A 27,174-nucleotide genomic window follows, 5' to 3' on the forward strand; every position below is an offset into this window, starting at 1 on the left:
TTGTAGGTTCTCAATAAATATTAACAAAATGTTTATATATTATAATCATATTAAAGCCTAATATACGCTTATTGAATGGAGCATTCCCATGCAAACTTTTTTCTTACGTAATAGAGAACTGATTTACTTCCAAACTGGAGAGTTCATAAATATTTTAATTTTCACGATCCAGAATTTTCCTCAGCCGCCACAATGAAATTCTTTTTCTTCTGCTAATATGCTTCAGTGGTTAAATATGCAAGACAAAGCATTGTCATAATTTAAAAATATTACTCTAACTGATGAACTCGGTGAAATTTCACTAAAATTATGAACTGTGGCATATCTCATCTTCTGATTAGAGATGGTGAAATGTGTTTTGTAGTCACAGAAATTTAAATAAAAGCAACCACATAATCAAAATCACTGTTTGTAATGAATACATTTTGTTTATATGAATACATGATTTTTTAGATTTTGTAAACATTTAACGTTTAACACATGTGGTTTCATAAGACATTTATTAGCTGCCAGAATGTGTTTGGCCTTCCTGGTTTTCTTCAGATATTTATAACTTCACCTTAAATATTTTGAATTATGTAGGGGAAATATTAATGGAAGAACTTCAACTTTGGTTTGAAGCTTGACTTGTATTTTATAGTGCAGTTAAGTTCTAGAATATTTAGCTTTAAAACAAGTCCTTTGAAGTGTATTGGAACGAATGTCTTTGGTAAAAACACCTGAGAAGTTCACCAAGATTTTTACAGAGGTGATTGCACCATTGTGCTTTCATATATCTTTATAGTGATGGATTTTAAAAATTAATTTTCATTTTTCAAAGGACAGTGGTGTTTAGTGTTCTGTGGAAAGTGCAGTGATTGACATTTTAACTGATAAAACATCCAGATAATGAAAGAAATGGTTTGAACTTTTCTCCTAAAGCCAAATTTCAACATTTATTCAATCCAAAGTTATTTCGTCTTGAAATCTTCTTTACATTTTTGCAGTTGAGTGACACAGGCACAGATGTGAAGAGTCTGCGGAAGGGTTTGGTGATGCTTGGGTGACTTTCCATTTCCACACTCACTGGTCTTATAGCTATTTCACACCATTGCATATAACAATAAGATTGTTATCTGCATGGACTTGCTTCCTTTGTGAATTAATATATAATTTATTGCCCCAATAGGGCAGTATTGAATTTATTGCCCAAACAGAGTCACTTGAGAGGAAAGAGGAGAGGTATTATTATCCTTGGACAACAGATGTAAACTGGGACAATCCTGGGCCAACCCAGATGGAAGATTTTCTATTCCAAGGATGTGTGCGTTTAGGAATTGAGGGTACCCATGGGGGGGGAGGCGGAAGGATTCCTTGACCAAGTTCACGACCAAGAATTTGCAACTTGTAAGCACATTTCACGGGTCAAGTATATATTTCAAATCTTGTCTATTTCTACATTCTACCAACTGACTTAGAAGAGCTGGGAGGTGGCTTAGCAGGTGGCAAAGTTCACAGAGGACCAAAGAATAGACCAGAGGATTTTCTGGATGCCCAGGAAGACAGTCACAGCTAGGTCATAGGTTCTTAAGACGGTCACAAAACAGAAGAGGCTCTCCTTGGAGCATTAACTTTTTATCACTAACAGTAGCTTATCAACTCTGTAGCCAGAGCTGTGAAAAGAAACATCCAGAAGCAGTAGATTTCCAGCCAAGTACTATGTGGGTGAACAGCATCTCCTTGTCATGTTGATTCACCATGAGGTGATGTGCAACATTTTTTCATTATTATATGATAGTTAATTGTTTTTATTTTTGGGGAAATATATTTAAGGGGAAAATAATATTTGCTTGTAAAGAAAAATATCTTTCATTATATATCCATTATATGACTGTCGAAACAAGCATAGCTCTAAGATCTATACGTTTAATTTACACGTAGAGAAAATTTAAGTGGCCCTGTCACTTACAAAGTGCACTTCAGTGTTTTAAGAGTTGACACGTTAGTGATGAAATATCTGGTCGTGAAACCAGGCCTCCATTTTTATAGAAATTTGAAAATCCTTTATTAAGATATAGTGGGCTTATTCAATATTGCTTATAAAATTGCTCACATTATTTAAAACTGAAAATAATGGTTAAGAGCAAGCATACAGTGAAGCAGTCTTTTAAATTTTGAGACAGAGTCCCAGGTGCAGGGAGGCTTCAAAGTATAAGCTTTGGTGTCAACCAGCTCAAAGCCTGGACATTCCATTTACTAAAACTTACCATAGGTGAGTTGCTTAGTGCTAAAACTTCAAAAAGAAAATCTTTTGGGGATAATTATGCTTGCTGTGTAGGGTATTTGTGAAAACAAATGGCAATATATGCAAAATACTTGACACATACTTGGAGCTCAGTGAGAACACATCTATTATTACTTTTATTAAAGATAATAGAATTGTGATGTTAGGGAGCTTGTCAAAACTTTAGGTGTTTTCTGACCAAGAATTATTTTGTCCTCCCATCTGTTATGAAAATGTGTCTGCATAAAGAGAAATACCTGGAAATACGTTTTAAATTAATTGTATTAATTTATCCCCCAAACTAAGATAGGCTGATACTATGATTCTTATTTCAGGAAAAGAAAATTTAAACACATAAAAGCTAATTTCTTGAAAGCACAAATCAAGTTGTTAGAACTTCTGGTGTATGGCCCAGCCCGCTGAAACTTTTGTTTTTTCCTCACTAATTTGGTGAAAAAGCTAGGAAAGGTGCTTAGGAAGCTTACCCCAAATCCCGACTTTCTCTAGAAGTTGTGCTTTGTGATAAAGGTAGGAACTTAAGTATTTTTCAACTTTTTAGTTGTGTATTAAGAAGGGGAAACAAAGCAAAGTTCAAAATACCTAATTTACCTGCAATGCAAAGTGGCTAGGGATTGTTTTATTTTTTTGAGAAGCTGTTAAAGTAGCTTAATAGAATGAATTCTAAGGTGCTGACCTCAAGCTCTTCAGGTGTCTAGAATTAATTTAAATACCATCCTTTCAAATTTTTTTTAACCATCTCGGCAGGTGAATCTTTTTCATCTTGGCAGGTGAATTGGTTACTCTCTGAAAAGCTGTAGAGTTTCACCCTGTCTCATTAAATGCAATGGAGATGGCCAACCAGGGTGGAATGTGCCAGGCTTGGAAACAGAAGAGTATAGAGGGGCAATGCCTCACACAGCACATGGAACACTTTGTGAGGTTGGAAAAAGTAAAACTATTCTGATGATCGGGAAACATTCTTTACAAAGTGGAGTGACAGTTCTGACTGCCTAAGTTCATTGACTAACATAGAGTCAGTGTTTCCCTGCTTGCTCCCCCTTCATTTCTCCTTACCAGTTTTCTTTTTGTGCATAACAGCAAATCATGTCAGGTGTGGCTTTGAGTCTGGTTTCTGTGGCTGGGAGCCATTTCTCACAGAAGAAGATTCACACTGGGAATTCGTGAAAAGGTTGACGAGTGTAGACCACCATCTTCCTGATGCTGAGAACACAACAAACACAAATCATGGTAGGACATTTTCCTCTTTTGTTTTCCTTCCCCCCCAAAATTGTTGTCTTTCTTTCCTGTTGTGAATGATGATACTATGTGTTTTCACTTCTATCTATAGACTGTATAAATGGAACTCTGGTTTGTCTTGCTTTAAATTGTCCTGATCAACTTAATAAGTTGTGCTTAATTGAGTTTCCTGAAAGGAGCATTGTTTTAATAACAAAACTTTTTGTTACACTTTTTAAAAGGTTGGATTGAAGGCATGAAGAGGGGAAAAGTCTTCTGGTAATTTTCTCTAATTGTCATGAATCATGTACAGTAGGGTTGTCTTCTTTTTAGAGCAATCCAAATTTCATAAAACAGAAAGAAAAATAATTTAATCCTTTTTCTAAGAACAGAGAGTTAGCACTATCTTTAAAATAAATCTACAAATACTTGAATGCAATGTAATCACTCTTATGGCTTCTTTGTAATAAACAATCTTACTTCTTCCGCATATATACTTTTAATCAGCAGTACAATTTTTACCTATCCCCTTAAAATAGAGTAACCATAACTGCATACGGCATTCCAATAAGGGTTTGTGAAGCTCCAAGGAAAACACAGGGGTTTGGTTCTATTTTTGTTTTGTTTGGATAACATTACAAAGGTACATTAGTATCATATTAACTTTATAATAAGGCAACTGTACTGTAGATCCTCTTTAAGCTTGTATAACCCCACTGGACATTATTATATTTGTTTCTCCTTTGAGATTTCCAAAGAAGTATGTGAAAACTAACAGTATTGACTGTGTCTTCAGCCACTGGAAATTGGGGTTAGTTGGGGAGGATGTTAGGGGATGGAAGGGAGACTTTGCCTATCCATCCGTTATCTAAAACTATAAATGCAACTTACTATTTAACAGTGGAGTGAGATCTTAATTTTTGCTTTTGTGCCAATGAGTCTCATTTTTCCCTTAAGATTCTGTGACAGATTGGATTAAATTTAAAGTTTATGATAGGAAGGAGACTGTTAATTATTAGAACTATATGTATTAATAGTACATTTCCTCCAAGCTCATATAATGATTTTTTTTTTCCTTTCTCAAACCAGTTATTGAGTATATATCATATTACTAGAGTTGGGTGTAAACAGATGGAAGGATATTTGGGTTGTTTCTAAATTTTGGTGATTATGAATATTCTATAAAATTTGCCTACAGGTTTTGTCTGGATATAAGTTTTCACTTAACTTGAGCACTCTTTCCCATTCCTATGTATAATTAACGTTTCCACTCTGGTTAGTGAAAAGACCCTACTGTTTCTGGCCCTTTGGGACCTTGAGGCAATGCTTCAACTGCCCCTTTTAGAAGGTTTTCCTCCAGCCTCAGGTAGTTTCCTTATATCCATGCCCTGGTCAGTACTCAGGTGGAAATTTGGGGGGAGCTCTCTGGAGCTCTCTCTCTTTGCAGCTCTCCCCTCCTGGAACTGTGCTTTATGAACTGTAGCTCTGAACTGAGTAGCTATGAACTGAGTCTCCCCGGGGTGCCATCTTTTCAACTTGAGGAGACGACCACACTCCTCCTGGCTTCCCCTTCCTGAATGGCAGCTGGAAACGCGGTTTAGGCAGTAGGCTGGGGAAATTGTATGGCTTAGTTCATTTGTTTCCCCTCTCAGAGATCATTATCCTGTGGTTCTACATTCCCATTGCCCTACATTTGAAAACTATTATTTAGTATATATTGTTTTGATTTCTTTGCTACTGTTAGACAGAAGGCTAAATCTGGTCCCTGATACCCAACCTTGCCTGGAAACAGAAAAAGCCTAATTCTTTGTGTTTTTTTGCTTTATTTCTTTGGTCTGGATATGCCATAATATATCTAGCCATACTCGTATTGAGTGACAATATTATGACAATGCTGCAACATCCGTACTTGTATGCATTTTCTTATATGGGGAGCTTTTATTCTATGCAGTAGAGGACTAAAAGTGAGACTCCTATATTTTTACCAAGAGATACATACTTTCCCATCAAATTTTAATACTTAAAATTCCAGCAGCAAAAAGGAGTGCTTTTTTCTATTTGCCTACCATCAATAGACATTATATTCTCTTAAGTTTTAAAAACTTATGGGTATAAAATGATTTTTTGTGTGTAACCTTGATTTGTCTTTCACTGAAAAATGATTTTTCAAATGTTTCTAATTTTTCAATTTATTTAGATCTTTAATTTTGCTAAATATTTGAAGCTTTCAGTGCATAGATTTAAAAAATATTTTGTTAATATTTTCTTAGGTTTTTAATATTTTTGCAGCTACTGTGTCACATTTTAAAAACTTAATTTTTTTGGTTGCTGTATATATAAGTACAATTATATTTTTAAATACTGACCTTGTATTCAATGACCTTGTTAATTTTTTTATTTTTACTTTTTTTTGTGGTACGCGGGCCTCTCACTGTTGTGGCCTCTCCCGTTGCGGAGCACAGGCTCCGGACGCGCAGGCTCAGCGGCCACGGCTCACGGGCCCAGCCGCTCCGCGGCATGTGGGATCTTCCCGGACCGGGGCACGAATCCGTGTCCCCTGCATCGGCAGGCGGACTCTCAACCACTGCTCCACCAGGGAAGCCCAACTTTTTTTATTATAGTTAAGAATTTATAAATGTTTCAAATTTTCTGGGTTCATAATTACTTTGTCTTCAAATAATGACAATTTTACTTCCTTCTTTCTAAATCTTAAGCCTTCTGTTTTCTTTTTGGTTTTATAGCCCTAGATAGGACTTCTGGAAAAATGTTAAATAGAGCTTGTGATAGCTGCTGTACTTGTCTTGTTCCTATTTAGGGGAAAAGCTGTCAGTAATTCAGCCTTGAATGCTATAGTTCCTAAAAGGTTGTTTTGTTTCAGATAAAGATGTTTCCAAGCATAGCACAAGGAGATCAGCTCAGTGCTTTGTGTCCACCTAGAGGGGTGGGATAGGGAGGCTGGGAGGGAGACACAAGAGGGAGGAGATATGGGCATATATGTATATGTATAGCTGATTCACTTTGTTATACAGCAGAAACTAACACACCATTGTAAAGCAATTATACTCCAATAAAGATGCTAAAAGAAAAAAAAAGATGTTTCCTTCTATTCACAGTCTGTTAAGTTTATATATATATATATATATATACACACACACACACACACACACACACACACATATGTAAGCATGTTAAAACTTTTCACATGCTTTTTTCAGCATATGTTGTGATAATCATATGATCGTGATATTATCCTTTTTGTTTCTAATAAAATGAATGATTTTTCAAATATTAAACCATTCTTGCATTCCTGATCCAAATCTCCTTTCATTGGTTTTATTTATGATTTCTTTCTTCCTTCTTAATGGTAATATTTGTGATTTTTTTACCTAAATTCATTATAAAGTCATTATAAATGTTCTCGCAGCATGTAAGGAATCCCTTCCGGGCAATTGTATTAAGGGGGTGCATCCTTTGCTAAAGGTGAGGTTGAGGCTGGCCTGGAAAGCTTAACGTGGGGAGACTACACCTACATTCTTTTTTTTTAAACTTTTGAACTTTATTTAATTTATTTTTATATACAGCAGGTTCTTATTAGTCATCAATTTTATACATATCAGTGTATACATGTCAATCCCAATCGCCCAATTCATCACACCACCATCCCCACCCACTGTGGCTTTCCCCCCTTGGTGTCCACATGTTTGTTCTCTACATCTGTGTCTCAAATTCTGCCCTGCCAACCGGTTCATCTGTACCATTTTTCTAGGTTCCACATACATGCGTTAATATACAATATTTGTTTTTCTCTTTCTGACTTACTTCACTCTGTATGACAGTCTCTAGATCCATCCACGTCTCAACAAATGACCCAATTTCGTTCCTTTTTATGGCTGAGTAATATTCCATTGTATATATGTACCACATCTTCTTTATCCATTCGTCTGTCGATGGGCGTTTAGGTTGCTTTCATGACCTGGCTGTTGCAAATAGTGCTGCAGTGAACATTGGGGTGCATGCGTCTTTTTGAATTACGGTTTTCTGTGGGTATATGCCCAGTAATGGGATTGCTGGATCATATGATAATTCTATTTTTAGTTTTTTAAGGAACCTCCATACTGTTCTCCATAGTGGCTGTATCAATTTACATTCCCACCAACAGTGCAAGAGGGTTCCCTTTTCTTCACACCCTCTGCAGCATTTGTTGTTTGTAGATTTTCTGATGATGCCCATTCTAACTGGTATGAGGTGATACCTCATTGTAGTATTGATTTGCATTTCTCTAATAATTAGTGATGTTGAGCAGCTTTTCATGTGCTTTTTGGCCATCTGTATGTCTTCTTTGGAGAAATGTCTATTTAGGTCTTCTGCCCATTTTTGGATTGGGTTGTTTGTTTCTTTAATATTGAGCTGCATGAGCTGTTTATATATTTTGCAGATTAATCCTTTGTCCGTTGATTTGTTTGCAAATATTTTCTCCCATTCTGAGGATTGTCTTTTCATCTTGTTCATGGTTTCCTTTGCTGTGCAAACGCTTTGAAGTTTCATTAGGTCCCATTTGTTTATTTTTATTTCCATTACTCTAGGAGGTGGATCAAAAACAATCTTGTTGTGATTTATGTCAAAGAGTGTTCTTCCTATGTTTTCCCCTAAGAGTTTTATAGTGTCTGGTCTCACACTTAGGTCTTGAATCCATTTTGAGTTTATTTTTTGTGTATGGTGTTAGAGAGTGTTCTAATTTCATTTTTTTACTTGTAGCTGTCCAGTTTTCCCAGCACCACTTATTGAAGAGACTGTTTTTTCTCCATTGTATATCCTTGCCTCCTTTGTCATAGATTAGTTGACCATAGGTGCGTGGGTTTATCTCTGGGCTTTCTATCTTGTTCCATTGATCTGTGTTTCTCTTTTTGTGCAAGTACCATATTGTCTTGATTACTGTAGCTTTGTAGTATAGTCTGAAGTCAGGGAGTCTGATTCCTCCCACTCCGTTTTTTTCCCTCAAGACTGTTTTGGCTATTCGGGGTCTTTTGTGTTTCCATACAAATTTTAAGATGATTTGTTCTAATTCTGTAAAAAATGCCATTGGTAATTTGATAGGGATTGCATTGAATCTGTAAATTGCTTTGGGTAGTATAGTCATTTTAACAATATTGATTCTTCCAGTCCAAGAACATGGTATATCTCTCCATCTGTTGGTATCATCTTTAATTTCTTTCATCAGTATCTTATAGTTTTCTGCATACAGGTCTTTTGTCTCCCTAGGTAGGTTTATTACTAGGTATTTTATTGTTTTTGTTGCAATGGTAAATGGGAGTGTTTCCATAATTTCTCTTTCAGATTTTTCATCATTAGTGTATAGGAATGCAAGAGATTTCTGTGCATTAATTTTGTATCCTGCAACTTTACCAAGTACATTGATTAGCTCTAGTAGTTTTCTGGTGGCATTTTTAGGATTCTCTATGTATGGTATCATGGCATCTGCAAACAGTGAAGGTTTTACTTCTTCCTTTCCAATTTGTATTCCTTTTATTTCTTTTTCTTCTCTGATTGCCATGGCTAGGACTTCAAAACTATGTTGAATAATAGTGGTGAGAGTGAACTTCCTTGTCTTGTTCCTGATCTTAGTGGAAATGCTTTCAGTTTTTCACCACTGAGAATGATGTTTGCTATGGGTTTGTCCTATATGGCCTTTATTATGTTGAGGTAGGTTCCCTCTATGCCCACTTCCTGGAGAGTTTTTATCATAAATGGGTGTTGAATTTTGTCAAAGCCTTTTGCTGCATCTATTGAGATGATCATATGGTTTTCGTTCTTCAATTTGTTAATATGGTGTATCACATTGATTGATATGCGTATATTGAAGAATCCTTGCATCCCTGGGATAAATTCCACTTCATCATGATGTATGATCCTTTTAATGTGTTGTTGGATTCTGTTTGCTAGTATTTTGTTGAGGATTTTAACATCTATATTCATCAGTGATATTGGTCTGTAATTTTCTTTTTTTGTAGTATCTTTGTCTGGTTTTGGTATCAGGGTAATGGTGGCCTCATAGAATGAGTTTGGGAGTGTTCCTTCCTCTTCAATTTTTTGGAAGAGTTTGAGAAGGATGGGTGTTAGCTCTTCTCTAAATAGAATTCACCTGTGAAGATCTGGTCCTGGACTTTTGTTTGTTTCAAGATTTTTAATCGCAGTTTCAATTTCATTTCTTGTGATTTGTCTGTTCATATTTCCTGGTTCTTCCAGGTTCAGTCTTGGAAGGTTATACCTTTCTAAGAATTTGTCCATTTCTTCCAGGTTGTCCATTTTATTGGCATAGAGTTGCTTGTAGTAGTCTCTTAGGATGCTTTGTTTTTCTGCGGTGTCTGTTGTAACTTCTCCTTTTTCATTTCTAATTTTATTGATTTGAGTCCTCTTCCTCTTTTTCTTGATGAGTCTGGCTAATGGTTTATCAATTTTGTTTATCTTCTCAAAGAACCAGCTTTTAGTTTTATTGATCTCTGCTATTATTTTCTTTGTTTCTATTTCATTTATTTCTGCTCTGATCTTGATGATTTCTTTCCTTCTGCTAACTTTGGGTTTTGTTTTTTCTTCTTTCTCCAGTTCCTTTAGGTGTAAGGTTAGATTGTTTATTTGAGATTTTTCTTGTTTCTTGATGTAGGCTTGTATAGCTATAAACTTCTCTCTTCGAACTGCTTTTGCTGCATCCCATAGGTTTTGGATCATTGTGTTTTCACTGTCATTTGTCTCTAGGTATTTTTTGATTTCCTCCTCGATTTCTTCAGTGTTCTCTTGGTTATTTTGTAACGTATTGTTGAGCCTCCATGTGTTCGTGTTTTTTTATGTTTTTTCCCCTGTAATTCATTTCTGATCTCATAGTGTTGCAGTCAGAAAAGATGCTTGATATGATTTCAGTTTTCTTAAACTTACTGAGGGTTGATTTGTGACCCAAGATGTGATCTATCCTGGAGAATGTTCTGTGTGCACTTGAAAAGAAAGCTGTTTTTGGATGGAATGTCCTATAAATATAAATTAAATGTATCTGGTCTATTGTGTAATTTAAAGCTTCTGTTTCCTTATTTATTTTCATTTTGGATGATCTGTCCATTGGTGTAAGTGAGGTGTTAAAGTCCCCCACTATTATTGTGTTACTGTCTATTTCCTCTTTTATAGCTCTTAGCAGTTGCCTTATGTATTGAGGTGCTCCTATGTTGGATGCATATATATTTATAATTGTTACATCTTCTTCTTGGATTGATCCCTTGATCATTATCCAGTGTCCTTCCTTGTCTCTTGTAACATTCTTTATATTAAAGTCTATTTTATCTGATATGAGTATTGCTACTCCAGCACTCTTTTGTTTTACATTTGCATGGAATATCTTTTTCCATCCCCTCACTTTCAGTCTGTATGTGTCCCTAGGTCTAAAGTGGGTCTCTTGTAGACAGCATATATATGGGTGTTGTTTTTGTATCCATTCAGCAAGCCTGTGTCTTTTGGTTGGAGCATTTAATCCATTCACGTTTAAGGTAATTATCGATATGTATGTTCCTATTACCATTTTCTTAATTTTGGGGGGTTTGTTTTTGTAGGTCCTTTTCTTCTCTTGTGTTTCCCACTTAAAGAAGTTCCTTTAGCATTTGTTGTAGATCTGGTTTGGTGGTGCTGAATTCTCTTAGCTTTTGCTTGTCTGTAAAACTTTTGATTTCTCCACCAAATCTGAATGAGATCCTTGCCAGGTAGAGTAATCTTGGTTTTAGGTTCTTCCCTTTCATCACTTTAAGTATATCATGCCACTCCCTTCTGGCTTGTAGAGTTTCTGCTGAGAAATCAGCTGTTAACCTTATGGGAGTTCCCTTGTATGTTATGTGTCGTTTTTCCCTTGCTGCTTTCAATAATTTTTCTTTGTCTTTAATTTTTGCCAATTTGATTACTATGTGTCTTGGAATGTTTCTCCTTGGGTTTATCCTGTATGGGACTCACTGTGCTTCCTGGACTTGGGTGGCTATTTCCTTTTCTGTGTTAGGGAAGTTTTCGACTATAATCTCTTCAGATATTTTCTCTGGTCCTTTCTCTGTTTCTTCTCCTTCTGGGAGCCCTATAATGTAAATGTTGTTGCGTTTCATGTTGTCCCAGAGGTCTCTTAGGCTGTCTTCATTTCTTCTCATTCTTTTTTCTTTAGTCTGTTCCACAGCAGTGAATTTCACCATTCTGTCTTCCAGGTTACTTATCCGTTCTTCTGCCTCAGTTATTCTGCTATTCATTCCTTCTAGTTTAGTTTTCATTTCAGTTATTGTATTGTTCATCTCTGTTTGTTTGTTCTTTAATTCTTCTAGGTCTTTGTTAAACATTTCTTGCATCTTCTCGATCTTTGCCTCCATTGTTTTTCCGAGGTCCTGGATCATCTTCACTATCATTATTCTGAATTCTTTTTATGGAAGGTTGCCTAGCTCCACTTCATTTAGTTATTTTTCTGGGGTTTTATCTTGTTCCTTCATCTGGCATATAGCCCTCTGCCTTTGCATCTTGTCTCTCTTTCTGTGAATGTGGTTTTTGTTCCACAGGCTGCAGGATTGTAGTTCTTCTTGTTTCTGCTGTCTGCCCTCTTGTGGATGAGGCTGTCTAAGAGGCTTGTGCAGGTTTACTGATGGGAGGGACTGGTGGTGGGTAGAGCTGACTTTTGCTCTGATGGGCAGAGCTCAGTAAAACTTTAATCCGCTTGACTGCTGATGGGTGGGGCCGGGTTCCCTCCCTGTTGGTTGTTTGGCCTGAGGCAACCCAACACTGGAGCCTACCTGGGCTCTTTGGTGGGGCTAATGACAGACTCTAGGAGGGCTCTCGCCAAGGAGTACTTCCCAGAACTTCTGCTGCCCATGTTCTTGTCCCCACGATGAGCCACAGCCACCCCCGCCTCTGCAGGAGACCCTCCAACACTAGCAGGTAGGTCTGGTTCAGTCTCTCCTGGGGTCACTGCTCCTTCCCCTGGGTCCCTATGTGCACACTACTTTGTGTGTGCCCTCCAAGAGTGGAGTCTCTGTTTCCCCAGTCCTGTCAAAGTTCTGCAATCAAATCCCACTTGGCTTCAAAGTCTGATTCTCTAGGAATTCCTCCTCCTGTTGCTGGACCCTCAGGTTGGGAAGCCTGACGTGGGGCTCAGAACCTTCACTCCAGTGGGTGGACTTTTGTGGTATAAGTGTTCTCCAGTCTGTGAATCACCCACCCAGCAGTTATGGGATTTGATTTTACTGTGATTGCACCCCTCCTACCATCTCATTGCGGTTTTTCCTTTGTCTTTGGATGTGGGGTATCTTTTTTGGAGAGTTCCAGTGTCTTCCTGTCGATGATTGTCTAGCAGCTGTTTGTGATTCAGGTGTTCTCACAAGAAGGAGTGAGATCATGTCCTTCTACTCCGCCATCTTGGTTCCTCCTCACTATACACCTGGTAGTGCAGTGGACAAGAATCCACCTGCCAGTGCAGGGGACACGGGTTCAATCCCTGGTCCAGGAAGATCCCCTCATGCAGCGGAGCAACCAAGCCACGACCACTGAGCCTGTGCTCTAGAGCCCGTGTGACAACTGAAGCTTGTGCACCCAGAGCCCATGCTCCGCTACAAGGGAAACCATTGCAACAAGAAGGCCGCACACTGCAACGAAGAGCAGCCCCTGCCCGCCACAACTAAAGAAAGCCTGCGTGCAGCAACGAAGACCCAACACAGCCAAAAATCACCCCTCCATTCTTTATTTTTATACTGTGCTGGTTAGCTAGCTCTTCTGGGGTATATGGGTGTACAAGAGTTTTACAATGAGCAGTTCAGATTAACAGGAACACTTTCTTTGGCATATTGTAATTCCACAGGTCTCTTAAGTTAGTGTATTCTGTGGAGCAGGCTTGCAAGAAAATAAATCCAGAGATGTATTCCTAGAAGTACATGGGTCTGGGGGCAGAGTTCAGTATCTTTAGGCCTAACCTGCATATATAAACTTTAAGTCAATATTATCTGTTTTTCAAATATTTGGTTAAAATTCTCTCAGGATTGCTTTTAGCTTCCACATCAGTTTTTACTAACATAATATTTTCATAATATCATCTTTCCATCTAATAACATGTTATCTCTTTTCATTTAATCAGAAGGCTTATAGTTTTCCATGGAGTTTTATAATGTTCTTCATATAAGTCCTGTCCCATTCTTGTTAAATTTATTCCTACATATTTTGTATTATTGTTGTTAACTGTGAGTAGAATATTTCTTACCATTCTAAATCCCATGTCTTACTGCTAAAATAAATAAAAATGACTAAAAAGTATTTCTCTGTTTCTATTTACCTTACTAAATTCTCTTATTAATACTTGTATTTATTAAAAGATAGAATCTGTTGGGGTTTCTATTTTCACAATTATATTATTGGCAATACATGTGGAACTCTCTCTATTTTTCTATTGTGTTTACTAGAAATTTTATTCTCTTGACTTCCACATTTACTAGATTTATAAGATAATTCTAGTCCAGGATAATTAATATTATCTCATATTTCCTCTAATTACTAATGGTGACACAATTCTCTAGGTAGTTTCTCATTTTAATTAAAATAGTTTTGTTGTTTACCATTGAAAATGTTATTTATTTTGAGGTTGGTCATTAATCTTTATTAAGTGTTTTTTAAAAATATTTTATTGAGGTTATTTGGAATGGCTGACTGTTTTTCAGTCTTTTCAATATTTGTTGATATGAATCTATGATTTTACTCTTTAATTTGTTGATCTAATTGACTGTTGATATGTCTGTTAAATCAAACCTCTATTCTTGGAAAGCTCACTTGTCAGGATACATTATTTTTTGATAAGAATTTCAGGTGCAATTGAAACATTTTAATTTGAATTTTGTATGTATGATCATGAGTGATATTGCTTTATTTTTATTCTGTTTTCATCATTCTTAACATTAGAGATATCTGGCATCATAAAATGAGTCAGGGAGCTCGCCATATTTTTCTAAGACCTGAGATATATGCAAGTCATGTGCAAGTATTTATTCTTTAAAAATTAAATAAAATTAAATAAAATTAAATAAAATTCAGCTGTAGGGCCATATGTTCTGTTAGATTTTTTTCCTATCACTTTTCCAGTTACTTTTGTGGCGTAATCAATTTGTTCAAACCGTTTGCTTCTTTTGGATATTGGAGTTTTAGAGTTTATATGTTTCATCCTTCATTAACTGCTTGTTTGAAATCATCCATATTGTTTTAAATGACCAGGGGAGTAAGATCTTTGAATGTATGTTAATTTTTAGAATTTTAATTTATGTTTTGACAATATTCAGTTGAGTTTTACTTGAACCTCAAGTAAAGGATTTTTAAGCTGGTTTAATTTTTCAAAATCATCTTTTCCTACTCTACTCTTTTATAGGGGAAATAGAGAATTTAATGAGCTCATATATACTGTTTCTGTTACTCTTAGTTTGGATTTTGGGAACAGTGATCTTTATCCTTCCCAATTGGCTTTGAGATTTAACACCCATATAAACTGGGTTCTATTTTTCCCACTCAGAGACCACACTGCTGACTTGCAACCTTGGTTGTTTGGTTAAACATGTGGTGGTATCTGTAAAGTAATATGTTTTAATTCTGAAATCCTTTTCATTCTGTGCAGTCAGCATTGATCTGTGTCTAAGAAAATCACCTTCTGAATGTGTTTTTTTCATCAAAATAGTTGGCTTTACAAGTTGCCCATCACTCTATGATTATCAAGGGGCAGGATCAGGACTTGACATTGTTCAGCATAACCTTCCTTGTAAATTTTCAATATTCAATGAAGCTACCCCTGACAGCCGTTCAGAATGTGTGATCCTTTGAGTTGGTAAGAGATGTTATCCCCCCCATACATTTGCCATGAGCACATCCACTGTAGTTAAAATCTAGAAGCAGTTATTTTGTTAACACTAGATTAGATCTTTAATTAAGCTTTCATCCCCACTAGCACAGACAGCAGTGTCAAACATGTAAGCCCCAGGAGAAACCAAACTCATTCTATAGGCTCCTATCCTTCAGTACATTGTGAAGAAACTTACAAGCAAATGTCTCATGGGAATTTTGTAAGGGTATGTTGAATATCTAATTGTAAACTTAGAAGCTTCATTTAATTTGATTTCTAACTATGACGTGAGTTAAGCCAATAAACATTTGTTGAGAGGATTTAGATCAAGAGCTTGTTTTTCATCAGTTGGGTTTTATTTTAGATTTAATGTTATCCATATGAAAGCACTTTTTGGTTATCTACAGAGCTTAACAGTAAAGAAGTAAAAATGTAATTTTCTTTATCTGATTGACAGTTGAATGTGTGCACGTTAGCGCAAAGAACGACTAAATGTCCAATAGTAGAATTTGTATCCATATGGCTTTACGTTTGTTTTTGCAGGATCGTTTATTTATTTGAGGGCACATCGATCACCTGCAGTGGCCAAGCTTGGAAGTCCTGTTCTTACAAAATCACTCAATGCCTCTACCCCGTGTCAGGTACCCAATTATTGGAATTTCCATTGGCCATTCTTTAGTTGTAAACTGTTAAGCTTGGGTTACTCTAGCTAGTAAATGCTGGCTGTGTTTTACTAATATTTTCACAATAAACTGAGAGATTTATATGAGCTATTTCAACATGAAATGTCATTTCGTTCCAAAAGACATTTGCAGTATATAACTTACACCCTTCTTTTGGGGGGCCTATTCAAAACTATTTCTGTCATTTTGCATTCTTTCCATGTAGTCTTTCAATAATTTAAAGCTGTGGATACAGGTTGCCCAAACTGCTTGTTATCTTGGCCAACAGTGTTAGTTGAGGAAAATAAAAGCAGTTCAACAAGTTCTACTGAAAGAAAAATGAAAGGATGAATAAAGAAAGATAAATATATGCAGAAAAAATAATTACATTTCCAAAATTTTATTTTTTTAGTTAGTCCTTCTGGTGCCAGGTAAACACAGACCAAGGGATAAAATGCTCAGGTCATTTCCACAGCACAACAGAGAAGAAAGAAGAGGGACTTTTGGAGGCAGGTGGACCTAGTTCCAACTGGTTCCAATCTCAGTTCTGCCACAAATGATATGCTTCCTTTGAGACTCAGTGTCCACACTGGAAGCATAGTGTTAGCCTGCCTTCTTCACATGGTGGTGAGAATTCAAACGTGATTAAGTAAAGCACCTGGAAAAGTATTTGGCAGGTATTAGGTGTTCAATAAACATAATCCCTTTACTTTCCGTAACATGAATGCCTATTAGATGCTTCTGTTCAGCTTGCCTTGCTTTCCATCCTTTTGAGAGTTCTGACATGTCCCTAAGCCTTTAGGATTCCAGCTTTTTTTTTTCTTGGTTATCAGAAAATAATGAAGGGATCAATAGTGCCACGCACTAAATTCATCACCTAGAAGTGCAGGGTTACAGCACTAACACAGGCATTCCTGATGATAAATTACAGATCATCAGACCTTTATAATTAAAGTATAAATTTAATTATACCTTCAGCTTGATATAATTCTCAATGAGAGTGTCCAGAACTCTTAATAGGTTGTCCTCTTTATTTTTCCCCTTTGGTTTTTGCTGCCCATTTCTCTGTGGGAATTTGGATTAAAACAACTGCCTGGACTCCACTTCCACCTCACCCAGACGGACTCTAGAGTCTCCCACCTTTGGTTTATTTTAATTAAATCTTATGTGATAGATGTACTCTTTTCTTTTCTTTTCTTTTTTCTTTCTTTTTTTTCTTTTTTTTTTTTTTTTGAGAACTCCTGAAGCATTTACTTGCTCCTTACAAGTACTTTACAGGCTTACTGAACTTTAATTTAAGGTCATATACCAAAGCAATGCAATTGCTGTTGTTAAATTCGTTAACGACACTGGATAAAAAAGAATAGAATTTGTTAATTCTGCCTCTTTTACAGAAATGTTAACACTAAGAGCTTATTAAAAATTCTGAGACTCACTGAGAAATCAAACAGTTTTCTTCTTTTTAAAGATGATCTACATTTCCCATTGTTGTATGTGGGTAGCCATTAATTTGTGGTCGTAGGAATTGACCCACAATTTATGGTTGTTTCTACTTGAGGACATTTTTCTCTATTGTGGCTTAAATTTGGAGCTTACCTGTGGGAGCTGTTGAGGTGGAGCCTCAGTGAAAGCAGTGGACAATTTAGACACTTGGTGGTTTATCTCTCAGAACCAAGTCCTCAACCTTCCAAGGCCTTGGATACTGATTTAGAGGTTTGCCTTGGTTTGTGGAAATGTAAGAGTATTATAGACTGCCAAAGAGGTATTTGTTTTTTCCCTTTTATCTGCATCTGCTTGAATGTTGGTAATCTTTGAGTTAGAGGGAGGGATATTTGGATTACTTTATAGTACTTTCCAGCTTAGAATTACTATTAGATTGTTAGAGGTTATTTATAGTCTGAGATACACATGGCCAAAGTGCTCTCCCATAGGAGTATTCTAAGAATATACTATTACTGTTTTATAAGTTTGTGGTAATGTGGGATTCTTTCTTTCATGAAAGTTACAAAATAAGCTAACAAACCAAATTCTTATCTTCTTGAGTAATCAGAAAATCCAGCCGATCTTCCTAGTTGGAACATATTGATTGATAATAGTTGTATTCATGGAATAGCGAATGTTCTTTATTATATTTATGGTAAAGTGGGGCGGTGAAATAACCAAAGTTGGGCACTTTGATATGATTAAAGCCTTCATTATATGAAATTACATTTTTTTCTCTACATAATCATACCAGGCTAACAGAGTTAAGAATATTTGTTTGAAAGGACTTTAAAGGAATATGAAGCTTTCTTTTGAGTCTTTTTTTTCTAACAGCAGCCTTTTTAGGGTCATTTTGCATGAATTACTCTGTACTTTATGTGTAGCCAACACATGGCATCAACATGCAGAATTGTTCCTGTAAGTACTCATTGTTCAAGATGTGGACTTTTATTTAAAAGCTTCAAAAGCTCCTTTGGTCACTGGTGGAAATTTGGCATTTTTCCTTGGAATAACCAGGAGATAGGACAAAGAGAACATGTGGGAGCCAGAAGCTAGTATTTCTTATTGCTGTCGAAATACTGTTCTTTTTTTTTTTAACTTTTTCTTTTTTTAATTAATGTATTTTATTTTTTATTTTGGGCTGCGTTGGGTCTTCATTGCTGTGCATGCGCTTTCTCTAGTTGCGGCGAGTGGAGGCTACTCTTTGTTGCGATGCTAGGGCTTTTCATTGCGGTGGCATCTCTTGTTGTGGAGCATGGGCTCTAGGCGCACAAGTTTCAGTAGTTGTGGCACGTGGGCTCAGTAGTTGTGGTTCACGGGCTCTAGAGCACAGGCTCAGCAGCTGTGGCGCATGGGCTTAGCTGCTCGGTGGCATGTGGGATCCTCCTGGACCCAGGGCACGAACCCATGTCCCCTGCATTGGCAGGCAGATTCTTAACCACTGCGCCACCAGGGAAGCCCTGTTACTGTTTTTAATAATTTAGGAGATGTAAAATCTGAAGGAGATTTATGTGGATATTAATATTTTCTCACTCTCATATTTGAGTTACTGTATAAAAGACATATCTCACTTTTAGGACTTCATAATTAAATATAGCAGGACTGATAACGTGAAGCTTCCACTTTGAATGCCATTTTGTGTGTTTGTCTTTTGTTTTTTTTTGTATTCCCCAACTCATTTTGCTATTCTAATCCTCTTTAATAAAAAAATTTATACAATTAAAAAGAAGTGAATAGAGATACCAGGAAAAAGACAGATGAAACAAAAAATAGGTTGGCTCCAAAAATAAAGTTTACGAGGCCCAGGCTACATTTTTGAATCTAAGTTTTCCAGCAGCCAATGCAGAGAGAGACATGTGAGAACTCATTTGGTTCATATTCAAGGAAGTAAAAAACAAAACAAAAATAGTTCTTCTGAGACTTCTCCCCTGATTGCACACATACCAGTGTAAATGTTCTTTCTCTGATTCAGTGCACACCTATTGCTTCCCTACTCCATGCTCATCATAGCCCTCAATGTTGGGAATATACTAGGGACAATGTAAACACGTTTGCCATAACAAAGTATAGAATTTAGTGAGGCATACTGATAGCAGTTCAGTGTGAAGTGCTACAGAGAGTGATAAAAATATAAAATACATATAATATGTAAGTATAATATATAATGTAACAATATATAAATTAAACATAAATAAATATATAACATATGCATATATACGTATAAACCATATATATAAGTGATAACCCACTTATAACAACTCTCTCAATGAGTTTGAAAAGGCCATGTCTTGTAATGTTCCCCAAGTAGAGTTATGAGCTCATAGCAAAGAGAAATTTAGAAAAAAAAGTAATATACACTGGGGCTTGGAATGGTGCACTCATGATCTGTTCTCTGATTGTTTTCTCCAAGGATAGTATTAGAGCATGAGATAGATTCTAGAGGAAGCAATGGTTTATTGGGGAAAGGTTGAGCAGATATTCTCCCCAGTTGTACATTGTCAAAACACATGAAGATTAATCATTTAGATGAGAAAAACAGATTATATTTTATTGAAGATTGCAGACTTTTACTTAAGCTTGTTCAGATAAAAAGAGGCAAAAACATGATTATGAATAGGAATCATAAGAATCACTATGGTAATGATGAGGGGTGTGTGTGTGTGAGAGAGAGAGATAAATGATCCCCCCTACACTGACTTAATTCCACTTGAGTTTTGAGGAGTTACAGATATCTTGTTTCTTTTCCTTTTTTTTTAAACTTTTTTTGTGTTTTACTCTTTTTATTATCCTAGATCTTGAAGATATAACAGGTGTAGCAAATACCAGACAGGGGTCGACATGAAGCAGAGAAGGCAGAGGTAGCTGAGAATTTGGAGAATAACTGAGAAAAGACATGAAGATCTGACTAAAAACCTCCCTAATTAGGGAAGCAAGTGGAACAAAGACCATAGGAAAGTTGAGGAAAATAGCAGAAAATTTGAAGAGTTCCAACTGGAGACAGACCAAAATAAAATGAAACAGAAAAGAGAAAGAAAGAAGACATTATTTTGAACTTCTAAATAATGTCCTGTTAATGTCCTTTGCAGAATTTAGTGTCAGAGATTTACTAATTAGTAATTACTACTTGTTCCTAATTACATTCTTTTGTAGAACTGGCCATTCCTCTGGGAATATCACAGGGCACTGTAGAAACCAAACAACAAGATTAGTTATTCACCTACACTTGGTAACTAGTAGTATAAGTCACCTGATATGGTGTCCTTTCTTTTTATAGTAAAATGAATGATTCAGTGTGTGTGTGTGTGTGTGTCTGTGTCTTTTGGTGGCACCAGGTGGCATGTGGGATCTTAGTTCCCCAACCAGAGATGGAACCCATGCCTGTTACAGTGGAAGCGTGGATCTCACTGTTGTGGCCTCTCCTGTTGCGGAGCACAGGCTCCGGACGCTCAGGCTCAGCGGCCATGGCTCACGGGCCCAGCCGCTCCGCGGCATGTGGGATCTTCCCAGACTGGGGCACGAACCCGTGTCCCCTGCATCAGCAGGCGGACTTTCAACCACTGCGCCACCAGGGAAGCCCAGAAGCATGGAGTCTTAAACGCTAGACCTCCAGGGATGTCCCAGATTCAATATTTCTAAAAATATACAAATAATATAAAATCAGAGAATACAATTAAAAACAGTAAAGTAATTTGAACTTCATTTCTTTTCTTTCCAATTTGCAATTAAAGGAACTGCTTTGTTGGAAGTTATTTAACCACAGGAAATTTTCTTGAATAAAATGATTCACGGTCTTGCATAGTCACCCTATACATACAACCCAAGTTGTGCATATATATACAACTTAGTGAAAACCGAGGAGAAATAAAAGCAAGCCTTTAATATTAACATTTTATATAACTGCTTTTTAATGAATCAGGCATGAATCAAGACAGTAATTTCCTTTAAAATGAAAAGTAGTAAATAAATTTTAAATGGTTGGCATAATTTTAACATACAGCTCTTTTTAATAGAATTTTCTGTGATGGACATTTTCCTCTGCTATGTCCACTATGGAAGTCACTAGCTACAAATAGCTATTGAGCACTTAAAATGTGATGAGTGTAACCAAGAAAGTGACTTTTTCATTTTGTTTAATTCATTTACATGTAAATAGTCACACTGTTTTCATGCCTTTGTCATTATACGCATTATACTTAATTGTTCCTTTTCTTTTCACTCTCTCCCATAAAACTCTGAGGTCCTTAAGGACACTTAATTCCTTGCACATTTTGTAACACAGAGCAGGTCTCTCTTTCTGTCTCTCTTTGAAGATTTATAGACGTTTGCTTTAGCAAGAATGCTGATAGCTCCACTCCAACGTCCTTCTTTTCTTCAATACCTATTAACTGAATACCTGCTAAATACAAAGTGCCTTGATATGTTCTAAGAGGAATTCGCAGCATACATTGTGCTTCTGAGTTTAAGACTTAGTGTTCCACTAGTAGTGTGTATCACAGTGAGAGCCACGGCTGTTGGCTAAGTTCCTATCGAAAATCACAGCTGTATTTATAAATTTTGTTCAGTGATTTTACCCTTACCAATATTAAATTTGAAAAGACTCTGGAAAGTTTCTTGGTCTATACCAAACTAAAGAATTCTCCTTAAATCTCTACAATGCCATTTCTGTTTTAAATTAAATATAAAATTTAAATTAAATATAAAATTTAAATTAAATATAAAATTTAAATTAAATATAAGTTCTAAGCTCTTATTGAATATAGATCCCATTAGTATTTACTCTTAATGCACTATTAAAATAAGTTCGCACTGGTAATGTACTGAGTGACAATATGACAGCTTGAAATTCTGATGGGGCTTGCACAGCTCTTGTGCAACTAGGTTTAAAGCTCCGTTTTGCATATTTACAAGCTTGGAACATGCTGAAACTACAGCAGGGATCTAAAGTTTAATTGTGGTTGAGGAACAAACATCCTCCCTTTCCATAGAATTTAATCAAACACTTCTGTTTGACTTTACATTTCTTGCTTAAAGGCCTGAGTGTAGGTGAGCTTGGTAGTAAAATCTAATATGAAATGAACAATCAGAAAGAATGCTTGGATCAGTTGGTGGCAATTCAGTAGACATTGAAAGAAAAATGTGTACCACGTTGGAACAGAGAATGCTTGATGTTGTGAACAATTTTTTAAAAGAGCATTAAAAATTTTTTTTCAACTTTCATCTCCACTGAAATTGGTACCAACAGTGAAATAAATGGGATAATAAATAAATAATATATGTAATAACATCTGTCCACATAAAAAAATAAAAGCCCAATGACAAAGGAAGATAACCAAAAATTTAAAACGTAGTGAAACTGAAAAGGAGTCACTTTGAGTCCAAAGAGAGTGATTTCATTTCTCAGGGACCTCATTTCTGAATGATACTGTGTTTTCCTTTGAAATCTGCAGCATTAGAACTCTCTATGGCATAATGAGAAGAAGAAAAAATTGCTGTGTGTCTGAACTTGCTTTAGTGGGTTTTTTTTGGTCATATTTTGTATTGTGTCATCCAACCACTGAGGCAATTAATTTTCACCTTGCACAGGGCCCAGTATTTAGTAAATGCTCAATAAGTATTTGCTGAATAAACGATAGTGCTGAATTCCACATTATAGCTACTGCTGTCGGCACCTTAAAATACTCCTCTGTGTTTTCTCCACTGCCTAGTTAACCTGTCAGTCCTTTAGATTATGTCATCACTGGTGGTGAGTAGGAACCAAACTGATCAAGTCAGGGCTCCCTGGCCTCAAAAAGAACATTTTCTAGTTGGATTAAATTATTGATGAACAGTATTATATAATCTCCCAAGTTTTTTGATAATGTCACAATGGAGAAGGAATTAATGAAAAGTATTCATAGCAGTTTTCTCTTACCTGAGAAATCAGTTTTTGAGATAACTTTTTCTTGGATTGAGACATCAAGGAGAATGAATAGTAATACATGGTTTTGTAATTTTTGAGTCAGATATAGAACGTGTATCTCCCCAGATTCATAAGAAGCAATAGCGAAGGTTCTGTAAAACTTCCATGACGGTGTGGACAAATACATGTCCTCAGACTTGTCTGAGCCGGGTGCTAGTGTCCCATTTCTTTAGATATCTCTGTGGCATGTGTTAAAAATATCAGTTAATGTAGCTACCTTGAGCCTTTTTTTTAAGGAGGAAATACAAAGGCTGTCAGAAGATGTACTTAGCATTTTCTGGGTCTGCGTGTTTGGAGGAGAATTAAGAAGTAGTTTGGGGTATTTTTAACTATAGAAGAGCTACTGGACACAGGTAAATGGAATATTTATATCATTGAAACACATTTTTCACCAGGTGCAGTTTTGGTATCGTTTATCTCAGCATTCACATCTCTCGGTTTTTACAAGAACATCACTGGATGGGGATTTGCAGAAGCAAGGTGATCTAATCAGAGTCTGCAAATCTCAGTGGAGACAAGCAAAAATCGATCTCTTTGCGAAGGCTGGAGAATCTACTCTGCCTTTTCAGGTAAGCACGTAAGAAATTAATACAGCTGAGCCGAAGATGCTTATTTAATGCTGATCTCTCCAGATAATAATATAATACATATATCCCATAAATGTATTTGATGTTAATAAAGCAGACATTCACAATCAGGGATGAGAAGAGAGGTTATCCTGATTAATTGCTAAAGACTTACTTGTGGAAGCGTAGCAAAAATGGAGATAAGAATTGAATAGGATGGCAGAGAGAAGAGTAATTTAACAGGAAAATATTAGTTTTCTTAAGTGAGGATGGTGGATTATATGAGGTAGTGAAAAAAATCTGGGCTGCACTCATATTTTAATCCTATTGCCTTATTTTCTGCTGCCCATTAATACTGAGAATTTTATCACTTTTATGTCATTTACTTGGTTAATAATGAAAGAAGGAAACTGTAGCTTATCAGATGGGTGCAGCAGGTTCCACCCTCCTGGACATGACTCCCTTCTAGATGATGTTTGCAAAGAGCTAGTTTAGAGACTAGATTAGATGGTGGAACATAGTGGAACACTCACTGCCTTAGGAGTCACGTAGTCTGAGTTCCCATCTCTGCTCACCCCATGTGTTGTTAAGTGATTGTGTACATTACATCTTTGAGCTTCAAATTTTCCAATCTGTGAAAACCACAGTGATAATAAAAGCAATGCTTGAGAGGAATCTGAATGAAAGAGAATGTAGCTAAAATGGTAGCTATGAACAGGAGCTCTGGAGCCTGGGGTTCAAACCCAGGTGTCCAGTCAGAGGGAAGTTGCTTAATCCTTCCGTGCTTCTGATTCTTCTTCTGTAAATGGGGTTGGGGAAGTAAGAACATTGTTGGGGTGTTAGGAGCCTCTGAAAAATAACACACGTCATCTGGTACTCATTTCCAAACTGAGGTAAATATAGAAATCCAACAGAGAGAGCACAAGATATTTTGGATAAGGTGTATTTAAAATAATACCTGACCTCAGAACACATAGCTCCACCCAGAGAACAGCAGACTGCTAGAGAATACAGGACTCATCCTTTGGGGAAAACCTTTTTACCGTGAGTGATTATGATGTGTGAGTGTTGTTTTATGGGTTGGAATACATGTCCCCCTCTCGTGGAGGATGTTGATAATGGAGGAGACTATGGACGCCTGGGGGCAGGAGGTGTGTGGGAACCCTCTGTACCTTCCTCTCAGTTGTGCAACCAACCTAAAACTGCTCTAAACGTCTTAGTAAAAAAAACAAAAGACAAAACCCAGAATGTCCTTTGTTAGAACTGGCTATTTGAGAAATATTATGAGTTGAAACTTGTGCCGTTCTCTCTTGGCCTCGTTAACCTACCATCATTATTGAAGAGTTTCGGCACTGGGTATTTTTTTTTTTTTCCTGTTTAATATTTCTTCTTTGGGGATTTTCGTCTTGCTTTGTTTTGAGGTGCAAATTGAGACTGCTCTTTATTATCTGGGGGCATATTAACTAGTTTTTAAACTGACCAGTGGGTTGATGGAGTTTTGTGATTTGGTGTCCACAGATTGGTGATGTTTTCTGTCTTCACCCCCTCCGTGCTGGATCAGCACCACATGTTGGCTTTTCTCTCTCCTACCTGGGGGCTCCCAGTCGGCACCAATCAGCCTCTTCTTCTTCTTCTTTTTTTTAATGTATTTTTGTGGCCGCACCATGCGGCATGTGGGATCTTAGTTCCCCGACCAGGGATCGAACCTGTGCCCCCTGCATTGGAAGGGCGGAGTCTTAACTACTGGACTGCCAGGGAATTCCCAGCCTCTGCTTAACTGTGCTGGCTTTTTGAGGGGAGTGAATTGTCCTGGGTTCTTGCTAAGCAGCCATGTTTAATTCAGCCCGAGAAGGTAAGGATTTTAGCATGCACCTCTGTTCCTTCCTATGTAATCTTGTTACTTGGCCGAAGTACAGGCTTGTTTTAGAAACTACAGTTCAGTGAAAAGAAAAATAAGAACTGTTCTCTCAGATGTCACTATTCAGAAGGCCATTACAAGTCCACAGTCTCTAATCAGCAATTTGGAAAATTAAAATTTGGAAAGCAATAAGCTTTTGAAAAACAAATTTAGAGGCAAAATTTCTCCTGACCTGAACCAGCGTTAGGCAGTTCATTTAGTGATGTGTTGGAGGATAAAGTGCTGCCCCCAGTCTCCCTGAGGGTATCAAGTAATATACATGATACATTTTAGATGAACATCCTCAACTCTGAACTATTCAGATTTCAAAACCCAGCTGGACTCAAAGACTTTGGTGAAGGAATTTGGACCCTGTGTTAACATTCTGGTATGAATAAGTCCAGATTTTATACACATACACACGCACACAAGATACATAAGTACACACAGTCACACACAGATACATATACATGGTTTTATTTAATACATTAATATTACTTAGATATATTATTAAATCTTTCAAACAAATAGAAAATAGAGAGGCAAATACCCATGTATTTACACCTCAGAATGAACTAATATGAACATTTTGTTTGCTTATAATGTTGATAGGTTTGCTTCTAAAGATGCAGCTTTTGTCCTCTTTGTACCCTTTTCTATTCCATTTCTTGTCCTTTACAGGAAAAAAAAAATTCTAATATGTTGTTTTTAACCTGATTTTTCTAAGTCTATTTTCAAAACTATGGAAATATGCATGAGGAGTCTAGCTAGGTTCAGTTCTACTTCATTCTTTTATCAATAGCAAATGGAAAAGATATTATACCTACAAATAGTCAATCTAGCTTTTAAATATTCAAATATTTAAAGTTTATCTTCTTGGAAACAAGCTCCTTTGGCACTTTAAATTTAGTGGACTGAATTATTTAAGGGTGACCTTAGTCATCGCCTGGTCATCAGTTCAATGTGACTAAACTCTGAACATGTATTTATATGGCGTCATCCTATATAAACATTGGAAAGGAGAAAGGCATAGGACTATATGACCTCTCAGTTGGTTCTCTTGTAGCCATGAAATTCAGATTCAGTGTGGTCCTTTTATGTCTCTTGTACACATCACAATAGAATGCAAATTGCTCTGCGTTCCTTAGGAAATCAGCACCCCTGGTTAGGTAGGGCTTTCATTTTTCATAGTGGAAAAGGATTAGGCTTACTGTTTATTTTGTAAGAACAGCAGATTAACATT

The 27,174-nt window shown here is 36.6% G+C and overlaps 1 protein-coding gene across 1 annotated transcript in view; it reads left to right on the forward strand.

Moving 5' to 3' along the window:
- Window positions 1-27,174, forward strand: part of MALRD1 (MAM and LDL receptor class A domain containing 1) — a 567,689-nt gene that overhangs the window by 63,114 nt on the left and 477,401 nt on the right. The window contains exons 11-13 of the mRNA XM_060121258.1: window positions 3,362-3,511; window positions 15,909-16,006; window positions 23,864-24,037. Of these exons, the coding sequence (XP_059977241.1) occupies window positions 3,362-3,511; window positions 15,909-16,006; window positions 23,864-24,037 (422 nt within the window). The remainder of the gene's footprint in view (window positions 1-3,361; window positions 3,512-15,908; window positions 16,007-23,863; window positions 24,038-27,174) is intronic.

The sequence above is a fragment of the Lagenorhynchus albirostris genome, chromosome 1 (assembly GCF_949774975.1).
Source record: "Lagenorhynchus albirostris chromosome 1, mLagAlb1.1, whole genome shotgun sequence".
Taxonomy (NCBI): domain Eukaryota; kingdom Metazoa; phylum Chordata; class Mammalia; order Artiodactyla; family Delphinidae; genus Lagenorhynchus; species Lagenorhynchus albirostris.